The sequence below is a fragment of the Natrix helvetica genome (genome assembly GCF_964273705.1).
Source record: "Natrix helvetica genome assembly, chromosome: 6".
NCBI lineage: Eukaryota > Metazoa > Chordata > Lepidosauria > Squamata > Natricidae > Natrix > Natrix helvetica.
In genome coordinates this window covers 24,747,037-24,772,197 of record NC_138553.1, presented here as the reverse complement: position 1 = coordinate 24,772,197, position 25,161 = coordinate 24,747,037, and the positions used below count along the sequence as shown (strand labels likewise).

Genomic DNA, 25,161 nt, shown 5'->3' with positions numbered 1-25,161 from the left:
AACGGTTGAGAAAAAGTTGTAGAAACATTGCTTTTGTTGCCCAGCTTGCAAACATTTAAACAAAACCCTTCCGAGTTGCCCATTCTTGCTTATCTGTTTAAGCCTAAACTTTTGTAATTGCCAAGATACATTTATAAATTACAAGAAAGCATGGCTGGTGAATAAATGGCATAGTGGATAGATGATGAAGTGTCTTCCCATGTTGGAAAGTTTCACTGGTTTCTCATATCCTCTGTTTCATTCACTAAGTATCGAACTGTTAAACAGTCATTTTTATAGCACTTCTGGAATTCCTGATTTCCTATTCACCAGACAAACACCCCATATTTTCTTTTCCTTCAATCTTTCTAAAACAGCCTCTGCAGTGCTTAATGGGGAAGAATCCCCTCAAATATCAACAAAAACACAGACTTTCCTAGAGGTGTCGATGCAGGAATTGGCCACAATAAAAATAAAATATGAAGTTATGATCTATTTTTTTAAAGGACAGAGCCTGCAATAAACAGACATGAAACATGAAAGGTAGATCTAAAATGAGGGTAGGTCTAGAATGTGAGAAAACAGCCTTTGGCTGGCCATCCTGGACTGGGGAGGTACTTAGGACCTGTTGTAATGAGTATGCCTCCCTTCTTTAGGGAAATGTTCACACATTTTGGATGATAAATAATCCTCTCACATACTGATCACTTTCCATTTCTCCCATTGTCCAATTACCACGAAGAGGATCCAAGGGATGTGTTTCCAAATTGGATGGCAATGCCTTCATTTAATTCTCATTGAAAAGGACAGTCAATAACCATCTCTGCTGAAGTAGCTGAGTTCTGCAAGCATCTTCCCTTAGCAAGAGCAATGGGTGGGTGGGGGCGCTTGGGAGAGAACAAGGAAAAGAAAAGGGGTCAGCAGCTAAAACAATGAAATGGCTAACCTTGGTTCACCAAACTCTAATCCAGTGTGTATTAAGGCGGAGGCAGCAGCAACTAGTGGCTTTAAAATTTTCATCCCAGGGCTCAAAAAACCCTCTTGTAACTAAAGTGTCACTTGGACAGGATTTAGGGATAGGCCCTCTGCAAAAGAAAATTAACAGGAGGTCTCCTAAAGACAGTATTCCTGGTGGTTTACTATATTTTGAAGGAAACCAATTCCCTCTAAAGCATTGAGGGGTGTTTATAAGATTCATTTCAGATCTGAACATTGCCTAATTCTATTCCTATTGGAGACCCTAGCCGCATCTGTTTAGGCACTGCATTTTATCACATACATGTATTAAGATATTTGCCTTGACTTCTACATCACACATTCTAGAGCAGCGTAATGAAAAATGGTTTCTAACAAATCGCTGTCTTGAAGTGTAAAGAGAAGGAAAGTTCTATCACTTTTCCTGGGCTTCTGGATTCTGAGAACAGACTCTGGAATTATCCCAAGTCAGGACCTCCAGGCTGGCTGCTTCTATCAATTTCACCACTTCTCAGTTTCAATTAATTCCTTAATTAATCTTGTCCCTGTTTAACAGAATGGGCTTTCTTTTTCTTTCACAATTTCTTTGGGAGAGATTGAATTTAGGGACCTGCTTAACTATCCGAATTAAGTTTCCTGCCTACAATCATTTCATATTTACAAAATAAAATAAAAATTTAAGCACACACATTACCTGTTAACAACCTATTTTCCCTTAATGTGATACATTGTATGTACTTTCAATCTACATTCAGATGTTAAATGTTGAATGTATCCTATACCAAAGGAAATTTGTGCTTTAACTGAACTGGGCAAATTGTCTTTATCGATCAACCTGTTGAATGGGTTTAAATTCATTTAGCGACATTTGATGGAATCAACGTTGTTTGAGATATGTACTGAAATCAGGAAGAGATTAGAGTTTGCTCAAAACGGCTCAACCACAATTATTCTTGTTAATTATACAGGCGTGTGATTACTATTAATTTAACCATTCCTTGCTCGCATTATAACTGCTCTAGAGATGCCCTAATACTTGATACAAACTAGATATAAGCAAAACTGCAATTAAGCCTTTGATTTCCCCAAAGAGCGATGGAAAGGCACGTATAAGTTGGAGAAGGGATGTGAAGGGTCAGGGGGAAAAAAATTAAAATGAGCTGCCTTCCCAGCCCCCCCCCCCGGCCCCCTCCCTGGATGAAGCTATATTTCTCCGCCGACGCAAAAGGATTCTTTACATAACAACTGAAACTCCGAAGAAAGCCTAATTGGATTAAGTCCTCTGAAAAGGAGGCGAAAGTTCCTGAATGGGGCAAAGCCAAAAGCTCCACTTTCCATGCCATCTGTTGAGCAAGGTCGGGAAAGTGATTCCTGATTAATATTATCTTAATCAATCCCGCTGCCAACTAGTCGCGGGAAAGTCGCGCTCTTGATCCGGCGAGCCAAGCGTCCCCTTCGTTAAGGAAGAGACTGGAAGGCGGCTAGGCTCCCCCAGCGCTGGAGGAATCGGCCAGAGATCGGGTTGGAGGTTCAAGGATCTTCAACTTGTATCGCTATTGATCACTTCTAAAGCGTTGGGGGGTTTATTCCACTTTGGGGGGTTTCCAGCAAAAAGCCAGGTCACCCTCTTGCCGGTGGAGGCACCCGATCCTTCTGCCCAGACGGTGCGAGCTTCTATCCCTCCGTCATCAAGACCCCCTCTAGATAAGTTTTTACCCCGCTCCCATCGCCCCTTTTCCTGAACATCGCGCTGGTCCAAGGCTGGCTCGGTTCGCTCTATTGATCGCAGCTAAAGAGTCCTAACAAAGTTTCAATTTTACACGGGGGGTGGGGGGCTGGGGTCCTAAAGCCATGGCTGTCCCCCTTCCCCCGTTTTAGTTTTCAAAATTCAAATGTCGATAGGTAACCCCTCTGCCCACGTTGGGAGTTTGGGATTCTCTCGTTCGTGGGATATTTGTATTCCTTTTGATTTTGAGTTTCATTATTTTGGCATTCCTTTCTGTTGGCCAGATCCTAACGACAACAGGCCGGTCCCACACCCACACAAAACCCGCCTTGAAATATTTTTTTTGTAAATCTTCCTCATCGAGATGTCCAGGGCGCCATTCGGCTTTTTTTAAAAAATGGCATTCTCCCCCCCAACCCTCAAACCCGGCCGCTGTTGTGTTGAGGGGGGGGGGGTCCCCCAAAAATGGAGAGCGACAGCAACAGCGCTAAAACTTCCACCCTAAAATCTCTGGGTGGAGAGTAGGAAGAAACTTCTGAAGACTTTGAGGTGAATGACCGGGGTCCGATCCTTCAGCCGTGATCCCTTGATCTCCCTTGCTTTGGCTTCCTATGGATTCCCAAGCACGTTTTTAGATAACTATTCAACTATAGCCAGCTCTTCCCCTCCCCCCCCGCCCCTATAGGCTTCTCAACAGGCCCATTTAGATCTAGCTTCCAAATTTCAGTGCAATTGAGGCGCTATAATCTCCCAAATAATCCCTTCTTGTAGAACTTTTCCCACTGATTTTTCATGCGGTAGGCTCGAGAAGTCGACAAACCCAAGAAAAACAACCGTCTAAGATTGAATAAATCTAAAATAAATAGAGGGAAAAGTTGCCCTCCGCCTCCAGAGATAAAGCCCCTTCCACCCCCACCCTTCCGCCTCTGCTCAGCACCTGCCGAGATTTTACAGCTCCTGAGCCTAGAGAGTCCTATCCAGCGCCTCGTGCAAGCTAACCGCCCACCCAGACTTCATCTGGGGTATCCCTGGGGGAACAAAGCAACAGTCACTTCTTGCCGCTTCACTGGTGCCTTCAACCAGACAGGCTCCAGATTTGAGGAGTGGATCAGTTGCCCCTGAGTAGCCAGGGTGAGGTTAAAGCAACAGATCTGAACAGATCTGGAGTGAGCAGAGGATCTAATAAGGAAAGGCTGGGGTGATTGGGGGATTCATAAATCCACAAATGGGAAAAGAGGGAGATTAAAGCTGATATTTTAAACTGATTTAAAGGCTGTAACAATTAATAGGATTAATTCCAATACAGTTTTCCTTGGAGATAATGGGAGTTGCTACATAACTGTCTAGTATTCCAATATAGGCCTATGATCCTAAGTAAAGATTTGTCCTAAGAATTAACTAGCTCTCCTCCCTCTCCTCCTCTTCCAGAGTATCAAAATCTGGCAAAGGCTTTCCAGCCCCATAATCCTAAGTATTTCTATGGCTTCCACCCCCCCCCCTCTTTTCCCACCTGGGCCCCTCAACTACTAAGCCAGGCAGAGGTCAAGTCTCCAAAGTCTTCCTGGAATTGCAAGAGAACCTCAGACAGAGGTCATCTGCCACCCCCCCCCCCAAAAAAAAAAACTTTCTGTCTCTCCTTGTGGCTAGTTCCATTCTGGTGCCCCCCCCCCCCAAGTCAATCCCATCCTAGAATATTCCCCTTTAAAGCATCTGGGCTGCTAGAAGCCTGCAAAGAGAGTTGGGGTGGTGGTGGTAGGTGGCCCCGATCCTTTCCAACCAGGCTTGGAGAGGGAGGCAAAAAGCCTGGGGCCCGTCCTGTGGGGCCTCAGTCTCCTCCAAGCCTCCCGAGATCCAAGGCGAGGCGAGCCGCCTGGATCCAAGGAAAGGAAGGAAGGCTGACAGGTCGCACCAAATGTCCGCTCCGTTCCCCGGCTACTTTCTTCCCCAGCTCGGGGTTGTTGTGGGCCGCCCCGACGGCTTGGACTGACCTGTGGAATCCATGTCAGGTTCCTGCAGCAACCCACAATGCATGCTGATCCCATGGACAGTACAGGATCCCCAACGTCCGAGGTGCGTTTTGGGGAGTTCCCCTTGGCTCAGAGGGACAGGCGAGAGCGAGGGGGAGGAAGGGTGTGAGAGAGAGCGGGGGGGGGAGAGATGGGGAGGCCAGAAGGGGAGGGGGAGAGAGGGTGGGGGAAAGAAAGAGAGAGAGAGAGAGAGACCCTCAGTAAATCCAGCAGGGCAACGTCGGAGCCGTCAAAATGTTTGCGGATGTTTCATGGGAAAAAGCGTGATTTTATAGGAGCCCTGATGGGAGAAATGTCATTGATAGGCCGGCCAGCCTGATGAATGGCTGCTAGTCAGATGGGGATGTGGCAAGGCTCAATGTGAACCCCATTGTGCCACTGTTTTGAATAAGAAAAGAGCTCCTCCGGCAAAGGGGGGGGGGAGAGGAGACTTCGGAGCTCTTCGGCGAGTGAGCCCCACACTTCTTTCGGCAGCCTCCCCCTCCCCGCTCGCCCTTCGGGAAGGCTGGTCTTGGGGAAAGTTCCACGCACAGCCGGACCCCCTTCGCCCCATTACCCTCTCCCCCCCCACTCCCCACGTTTCGCTCAGGACAGCCTGGGATCGACCCGGACTTCGCCCTCCTCCTCCGGCCCGACTGCCCCCCCGCCCCTCCCCCTTCTTCTGGGAGTTTGCTGTGAGGGAAAGAGCCTCTGCCCCCCTCCCCCCCTCCCCTCCTCTCGCTGGGTGTTCCGGGGGCTTCACCCGCCGGGCCCTCTCCGTCTTCCCCCGACGTGGCTTGGCTCTTGCCGAAAATACGCCCAGCACAACATTCAAAGGTGGCCCCAACGTTCACTAACGTCTCTCCCCAACCCCCCAAAAGAGAATAGAGCCGGGCTTGAGCTGAGGCGTCATGGCCTAGGCGCTGAGGGATGCGCAAAGGGACCCTCTGCAGATAGACCAGATGCAGAGGTAGATATATACAGGTGTGTGTGTGTCTGTCTGTCTGTCTGTCTGTGTTGTGTGTGTGCGCGTGTATACACACATACATACACATATATACATATATGTGTGTATAAGTACATAAGCACACACATACAGATATATACACATACATAGATACACATAGATACACATATACTTATATACACACACATACATATACACACGTGTATGTATGCGTATGTGTATATGTACACAAACACACATGTATGTGTGGTATGTGTGTATATGGTATACAGAATTATGTGTGTATACTGTATATAATATGTATGCATGTATGCATGTATGTATATGTACAGACACATACATACATACATACACTATGTACATGCACATACATAGTGTGTGCGTGTGTGTTGTATATATATATTGTGCGTGTGTATGTCTACATGTCACAAGTAGTTAAAGAAAGGGGTCTTGCGGACGGGGCGTGGGCAGAGGAGAAAGTGCACGAGCCGTGGGCGCCGCGAGGGTCTCGGGTGGGAGGGCGAGGGGCGCGCAGAAGAGAAGCCAGCCGAGCCGGGCGAAAGTGGGGCGTCTCTTCGGAAGGCGCTTCTGTGAGCCACGCAGAGAACGGAGGAGCCGAGCCGAGCTGGGGCTCCGATAAAGTGGCTGGTTTACAGAAGGAAAAGCTGTGATTAGAATATGAATAGAGCTCCAGGAGAGGAAGAGAAAGGGGGATTACGGCTGAATTACTTTGACCATGGACAGAGCCAAAGTGCTTTTAGAAAAAGACCTCCCTCTCCCTGCAGCCTCTGGCTCGCTGGCTCTCTCCTCCTGCTGCTGCCTCCCGTTCCCCTTTTCCCCTTAAAGTAGACAAACAAGTAGCAAGCGCCCCCCCCCTCCCGCCCAGCCTTCACATACGAAAATACCCAGCCAGAAACGTTGGTGGAAAAATTACAATGCGTTAAACACGCTCCCAACTTCGCCGTCATTTCGCGCGTCCAGCGTTTTGTTTTGTGTTTCCCTTTAATTTAAGGGAGTGGAGGGCAGGGATGAATTAGGGCCTAAGAAAATTTGCAGATCAAAATCCCTGGACAAAGTTAAGTAAAAAAGCCGAAGCTCAGAGAGAAAGAGTTGGAGGGGGAAGGCTGACTAATAAATCCCAATGTAGCAGTTAAAGGAGGTGGGAGGAGAAGGGGTCTGATGCCCCCCATCAGAAACTCACACCACACCAGAGATGAAGGTGGAACATTCCAATGAAGGTGGAATTAAGAGCAAAAGGTTCCAAATAATTCCTGCTGGACAATTTTTTTCAAACAACCGAAATTTTATAGAGAACTGAAAGTGGCAGTTTGGGGGATATCTCTCTCTCTCTCTCTCTCTCTCTCTCTCTCTCTCTCTCTCTCTCTCTCTCTCTCTCTCTCTCTCTCTCTCTCTCTCTCTCTCTCTCTCTCTCTCTCTCTCTCCCTCCCTCCCTCCCTCCCTCCCTCCCTCCCTTCTTAAGCTGTTCAACTTGAGGATAACTCTGGGTGGCTTCACAAGGTAACAGTAAGTCAAAACATTTTTTAAAAAAATCACTCAGAGGGAACTTATCAGACTCAAACTACTCCACCAAATTTATGGGGCCTGACCACAGACTATTGTAAGTTTGGAGACACCCCCCCCCCCCCGTGTATAATTGCTCATTTAACGGCTGGAAGATAGAACTAGAGGTGGTATTCAGCAGGTTCTGACCAGTTCTGGAGAACTGGTAGTGGAAATTTTGGGTAGTTCGTAGAACTTGTAAATATACCTCTGACTAGCCTCGCCACCCCCACCCCCCCTTCTGTGCCTCCCGAGTCTCAGCTGATTGAGTCTCAGCTGATTGGAAGTGGAGATTTTATAGTATCCTTCCCCTTGCCACGCCCACCAAGCCATGTCACGCCCACCAAGCCATCCCCACAGAACCGGTAGTAAAAAATGTTGAATCCCACCACTGGATAAAACCCATAAATATCTCCAAATCTCCTGGGATAAAATTTATTTCCCGGGTCTCCTAAATGATGGTTGTTTGATTAACAGGGAACAAAGTGAAATCTTGGACCAGACAACAGCAGAACTCACTTGGAAAAATGGGGATTTCCCCCCCTGTAGCATACTGAATAAAAACTGGCAATCAGAGCTTTAGTTCAAGCAATCTGTGAAATATATATTTAAATATATATATCAATCAATATACTAAGAGAATTATCTGAATCCTGATATTTCATATCAGATTAGATTTTTTTTGATACTGTTTTGCTTTCTAGTTCCTAGTCTCATCTTATTAAATGCCATTCTTTTTAAAAAAATTATTTTTCTTTGTAGTAGTTTGCTGTTCTCTCTCCACCCCCAAATATTTCAGTACAGAACATCCAAGAATGAAAGCAAGAAATTTAAGCAATGGGAAATGTAATCAAAGATTTATATAATACAGTGCAGTCAAATTTATGTTTGCTCGAAAGAAACTTCATTTGTGTTCAGGGATGCTCCAGGTTAAATAATTAGGAAGAGAACTGCAGCTTTTAAAAATATGATATTAAAAATCTACTCTGGGTTTTAAAACACAATATAGAAATTTAATTCAGAATTTGGCAAAGAGCTGCTGGGGGCGGTCCTTTGTACAGTGGAAAAAATGACCCCAAGGAGTAGTGTTTTCATGGTTGGAAAAGTGCTTCAGTTGTGTAGATTCATGAGCCACTTCCCCACTTTGGGAGGGGCCTGGATTAAACTTCAATGAACTGGCATTATAATTCTGTAAGAGGAAAAGAACGGAGAGGGGGTTTCATGTGGTAATTGTTTCCCAGATAGAGACCATTTAACCCATTGAATTCAAGTCCCTGCTCCGTGTGGAATCAAAATTGAAACATTGCAAAGAGATGGGGGTCTCACTTCTGCCTAAATGCATCCAATAAAATGGAGCCGCCATCTCCTTGGGGAATTGATTCTGATATCCAGTGGCTCTTTTTTGGGGGGGGGGAGGGTTAAGAACATTCTTATTTCTGCACTCTGGAACAATGAAGAAGATGACCTTCTAGGAGGCATTTCCCACCCCCACTACATATCTAAAAAGTGGTATTATGTTCTCCTTCAGTCTTCTCAAGACTAAATAGTCTTGGTTCTGTGGAGGACTTAAATTTGGGGGACCATACTCGAAACATCTGTGATACGCAACCATTAATGAATTCTCTTTTAAGATGATTTTTCCTCCCCCCCCCCCCCACAAAACTTCTATTGAATTTCAAAAGAATGTAAAATACATGAAAGCCTTAAAGAATAAAAGTTGGAAAGAGAAAAAGAAGGAGCAAGGGAAAAACAAAATTAGGGGGTGTAGACATGAAGAGGAAAAACTATAGAAAAAAAGTAACTTCAGACTTTCTTTGATACAAATGCAAGTATGAAATTCAAAGACACCTTGAACTAGAATAAATCATAGTACACAGTACTTCTGCAATCATACACAATTCTAATCTCAAGGCTAACATTTTGTTTCTTGGTTTTAAGCAAAAAGTCCAAAAGTGGTTTCCAAGTAGAAATGAAGTCTTCCAAGATGATTTTCAAGTCAACTATGTGTTCACATATTTGTCATGCTATCGATCTCACGCTTATCTGGCACGCTAATCAAAATGTTACAGGTACTATGACAAATGCTTTGCTGAAATCAAGATATATTACACCTATAGAATTCCCATGATCTATATGGGATAGGGAATACCTTTTTTTTAAAAAAAGTCCAATCTCTTAAGACTTGGGCTTGACAAATCCATCCTGGATCATTGATTATTCAGTTCAATTATTATAATTATTGAATTGTGTTTTTTTAGGTGCTTATATTACTTTTTGATGCTCTCTAGTATAATCCTACAAACTGGCAAATGTGCCATTTCCAAAATCCGCATTCTTTTAAACATAGGGGCATTTCTCATTCTCTAGTCATGGCAGAGTTGGGTAACAGTTAGCTGTCTTCAATGGAGAAAATAGAACAAAGCCAAAATTGGTGTAACCAAAAAAAGTGGCATTGCGTTTGAAAATGGGTTAGATCCAGCTAGGGCTGCGAAAAAATAAATCCAGAAGAAAAAAATCAAAGCCATCCCTAAGGGAGAAATAATTAGGCAGTGGCTCAAGAGCCTGACAGCTTAAACCCCCTCCATCAACCCTCCTGGTCACTGCAAAGCTGCTATTAGGGTTCAGAAAGAATTCCAGAAACTATGCTCTGCATGATATCCCCAACTGGTTCTTAACATCCATTGTCCACTTTAGCTCTTTCTAAGCTTAAACTGTCCTGATATTATTGCAACGATTTCAGCTTTCCTTATATATTCTTTCTTGATCTCTTTACCATCTTTCCACCTTTCCAATCTCACTTGTTTTCAAAGCTTCGCTAAGTGCTTAATATAGTTACTTTGGCTTCTTTCTTTTATGGATTCTTTCCTCATGAGAATTATTTGCACTTATATTTGAAATATCACCTGTTTGGGGTTTAGGAAAACCCACCTACTGGGGCTTTCACTTCTCATTAGCTTTTTCAGCTTTTGAATCTTCTTAACATTGCTCTAAATTTATTAAAATCAATACCGTGTTTCTCTGAAAATAAGAGAGTCTTATTTTCTTTTGCCCCCCGAAATAAGTGCTTGGCCTTATTTTTGGGGAGATCTTATTATTTTTGAGGCGCAGGAGGCGGTGAACGTGCTCACCTCATGGCTGCTGCTGTGTTGCAATATTGTTGGAGAGGGCTTATTTTCGGGGGAGGGCTTATTTGAGCACATGCGCTCAAAAGCTCAAATGAGCTTATTATCAGGGAAGGTCTTATTTTCAGGGAAACGGGGTAATACAGCCAGACTGATATCTTCAGATGTTGATTTCACCCAAATGGTGGGCAAAATCTTTAGCATTCTTTATGGTTCATACAAAAATTACAATACAATAGCAGAGTTGGAAGGACCTTGGGGGTCCTCTAGTCCAACCCCCTGCTTAGGCAGGAAACCCTATACCGTTTCAGACAAATGGCTATCCAACATCTTCTTAAAGACTTCCAGTGTTGGGGCATTCACAACTTCTGGAGGCAAGATTAATTGTTCTGTCAGGAAGTTTCTCCTCAGTTCTAAGTTGCTTCTCTCCTTGATTAGTTTCCACCCATTACTTCTTGTTCTACCCTCAGGTGCCTTGGAGAATAGTTTGACTCCCTCTTCTTTGTGGCAACTTCTGAGATATTGGAACACTGCTATCATGTCTCCCCTAGTCCTTCTTTCTATTAAACTGGACATACCCAGTTCCTGCAACTGTTCTTCATGTTTTAGTCTCCAGTCCCCTAATCATCTTTGTTGGTCTTCTCTGCACTTTTTCTACAGTCTCCACATCTTTTCTACATTGTGGTGACCAAAACTGAATGCAGTATTCCAAGTGTAATGGGCATTATACCAAGGCATTATAAAGTGGTATTAACACTTCATGTGATCTTGATTCTATCTCTCTGTTGATGCAGCCTAGAACTGTGTTGGCTTTTTTGGCAGCTTCTGCACACTGCTGGCTCATATTTAAATGGTTGTCCACTAGGACTCTTAAGATCCCTTTCACAGTTAGTACTGTTGAGCAAAGTACCACCTATACTGTACTTCTGCATTTCGCTTTTGTTGCTTAAATGTAGAACCTTACTCTTTTCACCATTGAATTTCATTTTATTAGATAGTGCCCAATGTTCAAGTTTGTCAAGATCCTTCTGTATCTTTAGCCTATCTTCTGGAGTGTTGGCTATTCCTGCCAGCTTGTTGTCATCTGCAAATTTGATGAGTTCCCCATTTATTCCCTCATCTAAATCTTTGATGAAGATGTTGAAGAGTACTGGTCCTAAAACAGAGCCTTGGGGTACTCCACTGCATACCTTCCTCCATGTAGATGCAGTTCCATTGAGGACTACACATTGAGTGCAGTTGGTCAGCCAGTTACGAATCCATCTGGTGGTGATGCTGTCTAACCCACATTCTTCTACTTTATCTAGTAGTAGGTTATGGTCTACCTTATCAAATGCCTTACTGAAGTCCAAGTAAACTATATCGATGGCATTCCACTGGTCCACTAATTTTGTCACTTTGTCAAAGAATGCAATAAGATTAGTCTGGCATGATCTGAATTATTTCATCTGCTTTGCTAGAGTATAAATGTATTAATATAACACTTAAGGGACATATTTGCCTTGTGGATTGGGAGCAGCTGAAATGTTGGAGCAAAGCTGGCTGAGGAATTCTGGAAATTGAAGTCCATAAGTCTTAAAAGATGCCAAGGTTGAAGACCCCTGCTATAGAACACCACAGACAAGAAAGGGCAGCCTACTTTACAACAGGTAACTGCCTCAATCCTGTTTTCAACTATTAGTAATATTGTTATCCATATAGATGCATAAGACATTTGGCCACTAAAACAAAAATTGGACAATATCTTTTAAGTTTTTATTAATTTCCAATCTCAGTGAATAACATTAAAAAAACTAAACTTGGTACAGGAAAAGAACCTCCACTTATTAAAAATTACATTTCAGTCACCAAGACATCAAAAGTTGGTCCTTTAAACTTCATAGATTTTAACAGGGTATTGCTATTCCAAATGTCTATTTATTTATGTATGCTTGCATTTATGTTGCTTGTTCTGTTACAAATGGCTAATCTGTAGGGCTTTTCCTCAGTTCAAAGGATACCAAGAAACTGCATCTATTTCCTTTTCCATCTTCTATACAAAACCTCTTGTTTGTCACAGATAAACACAGCTTGAGTTTTGCCCTTGCAGCTTCTAACAGTCTCTTGAGGACTATTTCCTAGCCAAAGAGAGAAAAGAAAACCAAGAGGAACTTGTGGCCTATGTGGTTTAGCACTTCCACTTGAACTTGTTCTGATTACATTTCCATCAGCCTCTTCTTTCTTTGCTTGTCATTTGTTTATTCATTGTACTTGGACAATTTTAATCTGGGTATAATGTTCATAGATTGAAGTTCTTGGAATAGAAGCTTACACGCATATGGTATACGGAGAGAAGAGACGTGGCATGAAGATTTGCAGTAATGGCACCTAAAAGATAGGAAAAATAGGGTGTTATTTTCCTCGCACATTATACAAACACCTCATGAGTAACGTAGCCATTTTACATTTCTTTAAAATTACCTTTCTTTTATGTCCCACGAGTCCCACAATAGCAATAAAAGGCAAGTTACATGGGGCTCAGTGGCCTTAATAAATGTACCCATAAATCAACAAGTACAAGAATTTTCCACACAGGTTTTAAAAAATGAAAGTTGGCCTCCATTTCTAAAGATAGCAGAGAAAGAATTCTGTAAATTTGGGGCTCCATTTCATAAAAGACTTTTTTTCATCCTTGGCTCCCCAAACTGGCTCTCTTGTTAAATAATAAGATTCTCTTCTTTACATAAAAACCTTACAAGATGCACCAGTTATGCAAATATTTTGCAGGACAGACAATTTAGCAACAGAGCTAAAGTTTGCACATATATTACATTCCACAGAGGACAGACCATCTCTGACGGCGGCTCCCAACCTTTTGGGCACCGAGGACTGGTTCCGTGGAGAGAGGGTTTTCCGTGGACCGGAGGAGACGTGAGTTTGTGTGCTGGCTGCATCCTACGGATGGGGCTTTGCTTGTTTGCACGCCTGGCAATGCTGCGAGCCTGTGCCTGTCCACAGACCGGGGGTTGGGACCCTTAATCTATGGAACATTACAACTGTGTAAACAATTAGTCAATGGAACAGCTTGTCTCCCAAAGTTGTAGGTGCTTCACTGCTGGAGGTTTTCAAGAAAAGATTGGACAACCATTTGTCAGAGATAAAATAAGGAGTCTTATTCTGGGTAAGAGTTGGACTAGAAGACCTCCAAAGATGCTTTTTTTAGATGGTTCTAAAAAAAGACTAAATGGTGTCTAAACCACCTAGAAGCCCCTACAGAATCTTCTCCCCAAGACAATATTACAATTTCCTGCTGCCTAAAGATTTACTTTAATTTCCTATGTTTTAACTTCTAGGCTTAAATAATGAAATTAACCCTTATCCTTACTCAAAAATTCCAATACCAAAAATCATTATTCTTAAACATACCAGCATGATTTCCTTGATCTAACAGTGGTTCTTAAGTGTTGGGAAAAAGGGTGGTAGGTACAGTTGATAGCCATTGTAAAGATACCTGGTACTAGCAGCCTTCCACTCTTAAAACCCACTGTTAGAGGCAAAGGAGCATGCTAATTTATTTAACTAGATACTTTTTTATTGCACTAGTTCAACTTAATATATGAAATTCAAGCTTTCAATCCCAAATGTAATCTCTCACATTCTTCTAAGTGAAACATTCTAGCTACTCTCCCACCTTCCCAAGAACAAATGGACCACCGAGATATTGTCTCAGTGAGATTAAATTCTACATCTTGTTAACATAAGAACAGATTATGGGATGTAACAGTGCAGAATATGTATAAATACCTTACACAAAATCAGCTATTAGTGAAATGTCTATAGAGATTCTCAATCATCCAAGTTTTGGTTGTCCCAAAGGTGCTTTTTCCAAAAGGCAACTAGACTTTCTTGGTTTTTGCTTTGAAAATGTTTTGCTTCTCATCCAAGAACTGAAGAAGTTTCTGGGATGAGAAGCAAAATGTTTCCAAAGAAAAAAACAAACCAAAGAGTTCAGTTGCTTTGGGGGGAAAAGCATTGTTTAGTCAATTACTGAGATTCATTCAAAACTTATGTTTTTGTGTTATTTTTGACCCTGAGAAATTAAAAAAGAGGGAAAAAAGGAGATTCATTTATAAATAATAAAATATTAGTAGACAAATGAAGTTAGATATTGATGTACTGTCAAGGCTGGCTAACTTTTGGATTGACTGTGGGCACCTTTGTACTCTGGGGTTGACATCATAAACTCCAGCGGTAGCATCCCAGTAACTCCACCATTTTAAATTTTCCCCAGAATTTGAAGAGATGCTATTACATTCCAGGACATTCAGCAAATTTAGGCAAGAGTTTTAAGACCTGGTGGGTCAAAGGGATATTGCAATGATGGACATTCTGACATTATGTGGCTTGAAAAAAATATGTCTGATAACCTCAGAAGTTGAGGTAGCCCTCTTGTATATTTGGTATATATAGTTGAGATAGTTCTCCTATATATTGTGTATATTTATTGTACATTGTTTATTGTATATAGTGAATTTGGGATCAAATCATGCTATCTATGATGCAAGTGAAATATTGAAGGTATTCCTTTTAGGATACTACAATTTCTTTATATTTAAATACACTATAGATGAAAGTGTGATCCCAATTAGCCAGTTCTAACTTTTAGGATGGACCACTTTGAATGTTGAAATCGCTTCCCCTCCCATTCAATTCTACTGTTAATCAACCTATGGTAACATTTAATGGACACGGATGTACTAACATATTGGTGGCGCCCTTTAAGTGCTGTGAGAGCCTCAGCTGCAGTTCTCCATTACCAAGGAAACTCTCAGTCAGTGGCACAGAAATGTTAATTATAGTATTCCAATTTAGGGGTGAAGAATGAGATTTCCCTTCAATCTTAATTTGTGCACCAATGAATGGCCCAACCTGTACTTGCTAGAGAGACAAGAACAATACCCTGAAACCCATCAACAATAACAATAACCCACCCATCTCTGATAATGCCTATCCAAAAAGCTCACTAATTCAACCACCGGGTTTTCACTCATCATTTTTAGGGACATTTTCAAAACAAAAGTTTTAAGGAAGATTTCTTGAATGTTTTTCACCAGTGTGTACAACGAGATTAAAATTACTCTTCAGGTGACATAATAGGAAGGCATAGAAAGTGACAATCTAAAAAATAATCCCAGAGAGCACTGCCTACAGCGATGACATAGCTATGCTTCAAAACAGCTAACTATTATTTTTTAAAGTTTAATGTAGACATTAATATTCCTTTATTTCTATCACTTATTGTATCACCCTTTATTGAGAAACTTTTTCTTTCTTTCCTGTCTAACTTCTAATTATGTCACCTGCCTAAAAAGAGAGAGAGAGAAAGAGAGAAAGAGAGAGAGAGAGAGAGAGAGAGAGAGAGAGAGAGAGAGAGAGAGAGAGAGAGAGAGAGAATGGAGAGAAGGGAGGGAGGGAAACAACAACAGAAAAGCGGAATCATCCACATCATCTCTTGCAAACGACTAACAATTATTAAAATACAAAAATACTGAAAGTGAAAAACATAAGTTGAAAGGCCAAAGTCAACCAACAATTAAGAGCCTGGTGAAGAGATGTGGAAAAATGCTTCTTTTCTGCCTAGAACAGCAATGACCATCCTCTTGGAAACCAGAGGTCACATTTTGTAGGCAGGGCAATGAAAAATGGGCAGAACCAATATTTTCTGGATTTCCTCCCCTTACCCCCCCCTGTCCTTTCTTAAAACTACATTAAACCCATGCTGCAACCTAGCCACATTTTAAAAAAAAGTTTTCTACTTCAAAATGAACAAAAATACGTGATTAATCTTTGGTAATAAGAGAGAGTTGTAGGTTCCCCTTTGGTTTTGTTGCTTTTCTAGAAAATGTAGAGACCCAAAACTATGTTGGAAGGGATTTTGCTCATGGCAGGACAGATGATATTCCTATACATTATTCTTACTGATACATTTTGCATATCAGATGACTACAAAGGGCTGAGATAATCTTTTGACACCTATTGTCTATCTAAAATCATATATTATTCTATAATTGACTGTAAAGGACTACATCGATTTTAAAATAGTAGAAAATCTGTTTCTGAAGTTTTACAAAATATGCCTATTTTTTTAATACTACACAAACACAAGTCTCAAAGAGCTCCACATAGAAGTTTCGCATGTGTCAAGGAAAGAAGGAATGAGCAAAGGATGAATATTTATTTAGCATACAATTGCTTGGTTACAATAAAACACCTTTCCTCAAATTGCTCTCTTCTACAGGAATAGACTATTAGCAGTGTTGGTGAACCTTTTCAGCACCGAGTGCTGATACAGGACTGCGCGCGTGCTGGAAACTGGAACAGCAATCGCTAGGTGCGCATGCACGCACCGGGCTGCTGCTCTTTCAATTTATGGCACACGCATGTGCACCGGCCACCTCGTTTTCCAGTTTCTGGCATGCATCTCGGGAAGATGATCTTCCGGTTTCCAGCCTACGCATGCGCAGTGGCCAGCTGGTCTTCACGTGCACATGCGCATCAGAAACCAGAAGACTAGGTGGCTGGTGTGCATGCACACACACTGGAAGAGCTGCCACTCGGTGTGCGCATGCACACTGGGCAGCTGCTCTTCCAGTTTCCCGTGCTCCCACGCGCAAGAAGACCAGCAACGGCCGACGGCTCACGTGCCAGGAGACAGGGCTCTGTGTGTCACTTCCAGCACGCATGCCACAGATTCACCATCATGGGACTAAGGCATCCAGTCTTTAGTGAGTGCTGAATTGATTTGCTGGGAATTTTAGTTGTTGGGTTCTTAGCGCACTGATAATGATGATAAAGGAAAACAACCAAGCTCTGAAAAGACACCGCCCCAATGTGTGTAATGTTTAAAGATTCACTATAAGTCAGGGGTGTCCAAACTTGGGAACTTTAAGACTTGTGGACTTCAACTCCCAGAATTCCCCAGCCAGCATGGCTGGCTGGGGAATTCTGGGAGTTGAAGTCCACAAGTCTTAAAGTTCCCAAGTTTGGACACCCCTGCTATAAGTGAAATACTGGAACTCCACTTAACACATTACAATTCTAGAGCTTTTACTGCCATGATGCATGCAGACATCTGATAAACTCTATACTGAGCATGCAGTTTCAATCTCCTATGGTGTAATGTTCCAAATAACTCATGCGTTCAGAATCCCCAAGCAGAAAGGGTTGATCTATGGGTGCTGTATCTTTAAAGGAGCAATCTCTGAATAAACAACATATTTTGAAGAATTAGTTCAACACCAGAAGTAATTTAGCCTTTTATAATTTAGTAATACGATTAAATCTGGCTATTATGACATTTGCTGAATTTTCAAAGTTTGGTTGCCATTTCCTTGACAGTTTCAATCTGAGTGCCATTCAATCCAAGTACCGCTGGAAGCATCAAATACCATCTTTACTTGAAATACTTTTCCGATTCCTAATTCCAGGCTATACCCCTACATCCAATGTTTTCCTTTTCTACCTTCCCTATCGTTTTTTTTTCCAAGGCATGCTAATTTAAACAGCAATTCCTCACTAAAGCTGGACTTACTGGCAAAGGCCTGTTAGAGACCTGGAGTTGCTATAATTGCCTTGCTTCTATTGTGCTGCTCATTAAAGGGCTGCTTGGTTCCTACTATTGACAGACCGAGCACATAATCACCTAATAACTGGATAACAAACCCAATTATAGGTTATGATCACCATCAGATAGCGTAAGACCAGAATTACTTCCTTCGAACATATTTTCCACATTTATGTAGTAATATAACTCAACGCAGAAAACAACTTTTCTAAATATTCTACAAAATGAATGGCAAGATTTTTTTTTTCATTTTTCCTGTTTGAAATGCAATCCTTTCATGCCATAGCTGTGGTAGAAATGTTCTACATTGTATTTAGCATCTCCTTTACAGCTTTCAATTACCTTCTTTTTACATTAGTTCTCCTGGTCATCTCTTTAAGCACCATAATTACAGCTTTAGAGGGGCAGATTGGGAACTTTTATGTCTCACTTTCACTGGGTAATTTTTCTGATATTATATTTTGTGTGCTGCGGTACACAAACTTCTTTTAAATAATTGTATATGCAAATCATACCCAATGTTAACTGTTATTTCCTAATCATTCAATGCAATTTCTCATTGTAGTACTGTAATTATTTCTCACAATCACAAATAAAAACTAGAATCAAAATGGGAGATCTTAGGTTTTATAAAAGAGCTAATTAGTGCCAACAGGTAGACACTATAATGTCTTTGATCTCATCCATTAATCCAATCTGTTGCCTCCTCCTTCCCTGAAACTTTCTATTTTCTGTTTTGTTGGTCCAGGAACAATTGACTATTTCCCCCCTTACATTTCATAGTTTTCTCAGCAGGTGTCTTGCTATTTCCATAATTGTTTAATATCATTTGCTTTTATTATCTATAACTCACAAGTTGAGTATACCTCCTCCTTAAATGATCAAATTTTCTAAGATTTCTCTAAACTTCTTTAAACATTACCTATTTTTATTTTCTTCTAATGTTCCCCCATTTGTTAATATTTTTGACAGAGATCATCTTTCTTTGTTCCTTGCAGTTTGCATTATTACCCATCTTTCTTGTTGGTTTTTATATTTGGTATTTTTTTTTTTTTGCCATGATAATACCTGGCTCTGAAAGGCAATTACTGATTTTCCCCTTTCAAATTCTAGGAATATACTTGTATTATCATTTGATGATGTTTCATATCTCTTTCAATAATTCCTCAGTTATCTTTTTACATTAGATAAGCACACTTAATCTGCCCCATAGTTAACTTTTTATTATAGTTGCATGACTTCCAGAGGATAAGCAGGTTGGAACCTAGCTAGAAGCTAAATCTATATTTCCCAAAACTACCTGATCTTTAGACTATACTAGTATTTCAAAATAATATCATGGAAGAAGCAAAGGGAAACCACCTCTATACAATTGCCAAGAAAATTGCATTAATATGCCTATGAAGTCAATTTGAAGGTGATTGCCCTTTTAAAATATTTTAATATGCTTGTATAGGACAATGTGGGCTGGTCAGATCGCTACTAATGGGATAGAACTACGTAAAAGCTTACATAATAGTTTCTTTGCCAATTTCTGTTTCCCACCAGCCTGAATATTTTATGTCCATTATGAAGAGGCTCAAAATAAATGGATGGGTTTCTAACTAAGCAGAAAATAAGCTTTGGGCTTTTTCCCTTATCAGCAGCCATGCCATCCCTTACTTAGTCTGGTTTGGCATCTGCCTGTCATAGGAGAGTTTCATTTCATTATGAGACCTTTCCTCCTGACTTTATTTTTTGCAACAGAGACCAAGGCACTTTACAGTGGTACCTTGGTACTCAACTGCTTTGAAACTCACTGAATTTGGTACTCAACACATTTTGACGTGAGCATTTTGTCCTGGTGCTCATCGTTTATTTACTACTCAATGCACAAGCTAAAACATGTCAGTGTCAGGTGACTTGTGACTCACCATATCATGTACAAAAATGTGTTTGGTACTCATCATGCTTCCTGGAATCAATTAACGATGACTGTCAAGGTATCACTGTAATAGCTAAGTGAGGGACAACGGAACCAACCAATGGGACATAGTTAATTTTAAAAGGGCCTAAGGCAGAGAAGGTATTCAGCAGGTTCTGACTAGTTCTGGAGAACTGGTAGCGGAAATTTTGAGTAGTTCGGAGGACTGGTAAATACCATCTCTTCCCTGCCCCCATCAATTATCTGCCTCCCGAGTCCCAGCTGATCAGGAAATGGGGATTTTGCAGTAACCTTCCCCTGGAGTGGGGTGGGAATGGAGATTTTACAGTATCCTTCCCTGCCATGCTCACCAAGCCACACTCACCATGACATGACATGCCCACTAAGCCATGCCATGCCCACCAAGCCACGGCCACAGAACCGATAGTAAAAAATTTTGAATCCCACCACTAGCCTAAGGAAATGGCGCAGTAGAAGCAGGCAGGGATCAGTCTTCAAAACAGGGTGAAGAAATTGAAAGAAATCATCTTCATGGCTAAGGCCAAAGTTTAATCCAATTGAAAAATCTGTTCAGAAATGATGGTGTTTAGGAGAAGGGAAGAATTTTTCTGTCTTACAACCAGAGCTCCTGTCAGCTACACTGGTCAAAAAGCTGCTTCTGATTCTCCAATCCCAAATTTGGTATCTTTGTGGGTATAGTATCACTTGAAGCTTCAGGCTTAGAGGGCTGGGTAACCGCTCAGTACTTCTCTATTCAATTTCCTTGAAACAACATGAAATAATAAAGTATACTATTAGTATTATTTTCAAGAAGCCGGACGGAATTGGATGAAAAGGATATTAATATCTCTGTTCTTATTTTCCCCAAGCTAACTGTTATATCCTTTCAGATGAAGAGCCTAGGACAGTGATGGCGAACCTATGGCACGCGTGCTACAGGTGGCACGCGGAGCCATTTGTCAGGGCACGCGAGGCGCTGCCTTGTTAGCTGGCCAGCGGGCATGCGCGCACTGGCCAGCTGAGTTCACCGTTTTTAAAAGCCATTTTTTGCCCTCCCCAGGCTCCAGAGGCTTTATAGTGACAGAAGTGACTTCCGGTTTGCTCGGAGGGTCGTTTTAAGCGTTCCAAAGGCTTCAGGGAAGCCTCCGGACGATCCCTGAAGCCTCCGGAGGGCCTCCGGGGTGGCGGGGGAGGCTCTTTTCACCCTCCCCAGGCTCCTATAAAGCCTCTGGAGCCTGGGGAGGGCAAAAAAAGCATGTAAAAATGGGGGGGAACGCCTGTTGTGCACACATGCGCACTGGGGGGGTCGCGCATTGCATTATGGGTGCGGCACACCCGCACACAACCCCCCTGCGCTCCCCCCACTTGTGGCACACGAGCCAAAAAAGGTTCACCATTTAAAGTACCTTTATCAAACTGATCAATCCTAGAGGAGATCAACCCTGACTGCTCTTTAGAAGGCCAGATCCTGAAGATGAAACTCAAGTACTTTGGCCACCTAATGAGAAGGAAGGACTCACTGCAGAAGAAGGGGACGGTGGAAAATGAGGTGGCTGGATAGAGTCACCGAAGCAGTAGGCATGAGCTTAAATGGACTCCAGAGGATGGTAGAGGTCAGGAGGGCCTGGAGGAACATTGTTCATGGGGTCGCAACTAACAACAACAATAACTTATTGGTAAAATGCAGGTAAAAAGGGATTAATGGAAACAGTAAGGTCACTAAAGAAAAACTGATTCCTCTTAAAATTTTACATCCATCACCCTTCTTCAACCAAAAGATATAATCTGTAATAAACCAACCTTCTTCATGGGATCTAAACTAATCTGAATTTTCTCTTAAATATTGCCATCAAATGGAACCTAGACAGCCCGCCTTCTTGGCAATAGCAGCTGCTGTTTGGAACAGGTCAGGCAGAACCCTACCCTTCCAAAAAAGGCTTGAAGATTTGGCTTTTCCCACAAACACTGAGACACTGGAAGCTAAGAAAGTTGTCTATTGGATATGAGGACACTGGGAGTTTTTATGTTGCTTTATTGCTTTTTATTGCTTTATTATTGTTTGTAAACCACTCTGGGTTATGATATGCAAGAAGGGTAGTTATATTGATCTTTACATAAATAAATAAAATTTTAGATAAAAGAGGATATTGATCTAGCTTCTCCTATCTTTTCCAGGAAAAAAAAGCTATTTGTAGCACAGGCAGTACAAGTAATCACATTATAGTATAGCTCCTATATTCAACTAATGGACCTTTTCATCTCTGTCAAGTTTAGGCTTTAAAAAAAAAGTATTACAAGATGTCCAGAGAAGTACCATATTTTTCAGACCATAAGATGCACCGGGAGTATAAGATGCACCAAGATTTTGAATTGGTAATTTAAAAAAAAAAGGTTTTGCACTCTGCAGGCCTCCCAAACCCTCTGCACATCTTGTTTTTTGTGAAAAACGGGGCGTGCAGAGAGTTTGAGAGGCAATCAAAGTGCTCCTGGGGGCTGGGGGCAAAAATGAGCAAAAAATGGCCTATTTTTTGTGAAACCAGGCCCGTTTTTTTTCTTTCCAAAAAACAGGGCATGCATAGGCTTTGGGAGGCTTGTAGAGTACTCCTAGGGGCTGGGGGGGGGGGAATGAGTAAAAAACAGCCCGCTTTTTGCTCGTTTTTTGCCCTTCCTAGCCCCCAGGAGCCCTTTGCAGCCTCCCAAACCCTCTGCACCTCCATTTTTGTGAAGGGGGTGGGGTTTCAGGAGGCCAAAAATGCTGCATTCAGCATATAAGACGCACCCAGATTTTCACCCTCTTTTGGGGGAGAAAAAGGTGCGTCTTATACTCAGAAAGATACAGTGGATGTAATTCCAAAATACATCTACAGTATATATTCTAAAAACGCGAAGGTAAGGGTGATGAAGAGTAAAGATGTGATTCTGTAGCTCTTGCATCCTGCTATGGCAGACCTGGGCATTTTACATCCCTGGGGCCATAACTGGCCCTTTGGCTGCCCCTGTCTGGTTCAAGTGAGGTAAATCAGAAATTAGAAATCAAGCATAAATAAGTGTATGCATGCACACAATACAACTGTGTTGCTTTTATTCTGAAGGTGGCTTTTTTTCCCCAATCTAGGCATGTCCATGTGTGCCTATGCACCTTCACAGCCTTATTGGTTCAGCCCTCCACAACAGTCGTGGTTTATCATATGGCCCCTGAGAAAATTGATTGCCCAATGCCTACCCCTATATTATGGTCTCCAACTGAATCCTTAACTCAGAAGTGGAAGAGGCGGACCTGACAGACTGGCTGCCTGAAGTGTCAGCAGTCAATCAGATACCTGTAGCCACTGAGTCTAAGCCGCTGAAATAATGAGGGGCTAGATTTTGGGAGGACACTAATCCAAGAACCTATCAGCAGCACAACGCAGGCTGAGACACAGAGATCAACACAAGACCTGAGAGGAGAGGACAGCAATACCTCTAATCAAGCTAATCACCACCTCCAGGCCCTTGTCCTCTGTTGAAATAACTTTATGACTTCAGTCCTGGGTTCTTGCTAGTTTTGTTCCTTGCCCAGCGTTTAAATCCTTGGCTTGACATTTCAATTGGCCGATTGAATTCTCTGGTATTCCTACCCTGGACTGTAAGAGACAACATTTGTATTTCAACCCCTGCCCTTTGTCCTGCTGACCACTCAAATCTGAAGTTAAAACGTTGGGCTCTGGCAAATCACTCACTCCATTACCAGCTGTTATCAGGAAGTTTACAACATGGTAGTAAAGCCTTTCAAACCTGTGATTGCCTGGCATTTTGTTTTGTCTGGCAGAGGATTATAGCCAGGGGAGACAAAAGTGATCACCGTGATGTATGTGGGTTGTGAGCTCGAAACCAACACCACACTTAGAGCTACTGACAAAAACAAGTTTCATTTGGGAATGTCGGTGGTTCTAGGCACTCAGTGACTGAATTGTAGAAATATCCAGTCTGTATCAGGAGTCTGAAACTAGTTTGGATTTTCAGCACCATCACAATGCCTAAATATTGGTGAGTTATACTGCAAACCTGAGCTCTGCTTCATTTCTTGTCGTCTCTCCTTGGGAGCTCTTGATGATGACAATAATAACCACATCATTTCCTGGCATGGATTCTGTCTAGGACAGGGATCAGCAACCCACGGCTCTGGAGACGCATGTGGCTCTTCCATCCCTCTGCTGCGGCTCCCTGTCTCCAGTCGGCACCACAATTTTGAAAGGAGCTTCCGGTTTTTGGGCGAGGGGCAGGGCACACCAGGGGACTCTATGGCAAGGGGTAGGTTTTCCAATCAGCTCCACAATTGATAGGGCTTTCGGTTAGGGCGGGCAGAGGAAAAAAGACGCCGCGCTAGAAGGAGACTCTATGGTGGGGAAACCAGACTTCTGTTCGGCTCCAGAATTGAACGGGGGGCTTTTGGTTAGGACCTTTGTGGCTCTTTGAGTGTTTAAGGTTGCCGACCCCTGGCCTAGGAGGAGTCAGGGCTTTTGCTGGCAAACTGCCTCACAATTTTGGTATTGTATTGATGTTTCGGGAGGAGAGTATCTTATCCGAGTACTTCTGTGAAATACCAGATTCTCCATGGTAAGCAAATTCTCACTGTGTAATTGTGCTACTCTTCATGTACAGAGAAATGGAGTCCTGCCAGCCACCAGGTGTAAGGAGCGAATAGTGATGTCTTTTCATCTAAGCCCATAACTCCGTAGGTTTCTAGACAGACTTCAGCTGTACTTGTCCCATAACTCAGTGCACTCATTCTTTAAGTTACTCTCATTCCATCCAGTATCTGGAATCTTACTCTTACTTTGCACCAGTGTCTGGAACCCTGCAGTGTATTCTTGCTGTGCCAGAGCTGATGGATCTCACGGGTGTCACTGGGAAGACAAAATCTTCCAAATTAAACTTCTGATGAGCCATGAATTTAGCAGCTATCCAAGTAAGGATCAGCCTGGGTCAGTCAGAGAACTATCCACTTGATTATCCCTTAATCTTATAAAGAAATCCACCCTGGCCCAATGATGAGACAATCTTATGGTCTCATAAAGATATATAGTTAACTCTGAAGGTTAGCAATCCATATTTTTCAGGCAATAAGGCTAATGCTCAATGCCAGGCCACCACTGCTGTTGTGATAGCAGCTTCCTCAGGGTCTTCTGGGACTTCCATTTTAAGTGGTTGTTTATATTTTCAGCATTCCTGCCTTGGAAACTCTAGTTCCCAATCACTTCCTGCACCGAAGATCAAATTATTATTATGTTATTTGCATCCTAAAGATAAGCACCCTGGT

At 42.3% G+C, this 25,161-nt stretch overlaps 3 protein-coding genes across 5 annotated transcripts in view; all 3 read right to left on the bottom strand.

Moving 5' to 3' along the window:
• The window catches only part of RFX4 (regulatory factor X4), a gene marked incomplete at its 5' end in the record, with an annotated part of 86,418 nt that extends 81,707 nt beyond the window's left edge, over nucleotides 1-4,711 (bottom strand). Inside the window, one exon of the mRNA XM_081958295.1 lies at nucleotides 4,669-4,711. Coding sequence (XP_081814421.1) covers nucleotides 4,669-4,711 — 43 coding nt within the window. The remainder of the gene's footprint in view (nucleotides 1-4,668) is intronic.
• The window catches only part of CRY1 (cryptochrome circadian regulator 1), a 301,323-nt gene that overhangs the window by 217,517 nt on the left and 58,645 nt on the right, over nucleotides 1-25,161 (bottom strand). The window lies entirely within an intron of this gene.
• POLR3B (RNA polymerase III subunit B) overlaps nucleotides 12,250-25,161 on the bottom strand; it is an 89,810-nt gene continuing 76,898 nt past the window's right edge. For all 3 annotated transcript variants that reach the window (XM_081957644.1, XM_081957645.1, XM_081957646.1), the window contains exon 28: nucleotides 12,250-12,702. In XM_081957644.1, coding sequence (XP_081813770.1) covers nucleotides 12,573-12,702 — 130 coding nt within the window. In that variant the 3' untranslated portion in view covers nucleotides 12,250-12,572. The remainder of the gene's footprint in view (nucleotides 12,703-25,161) is intronic.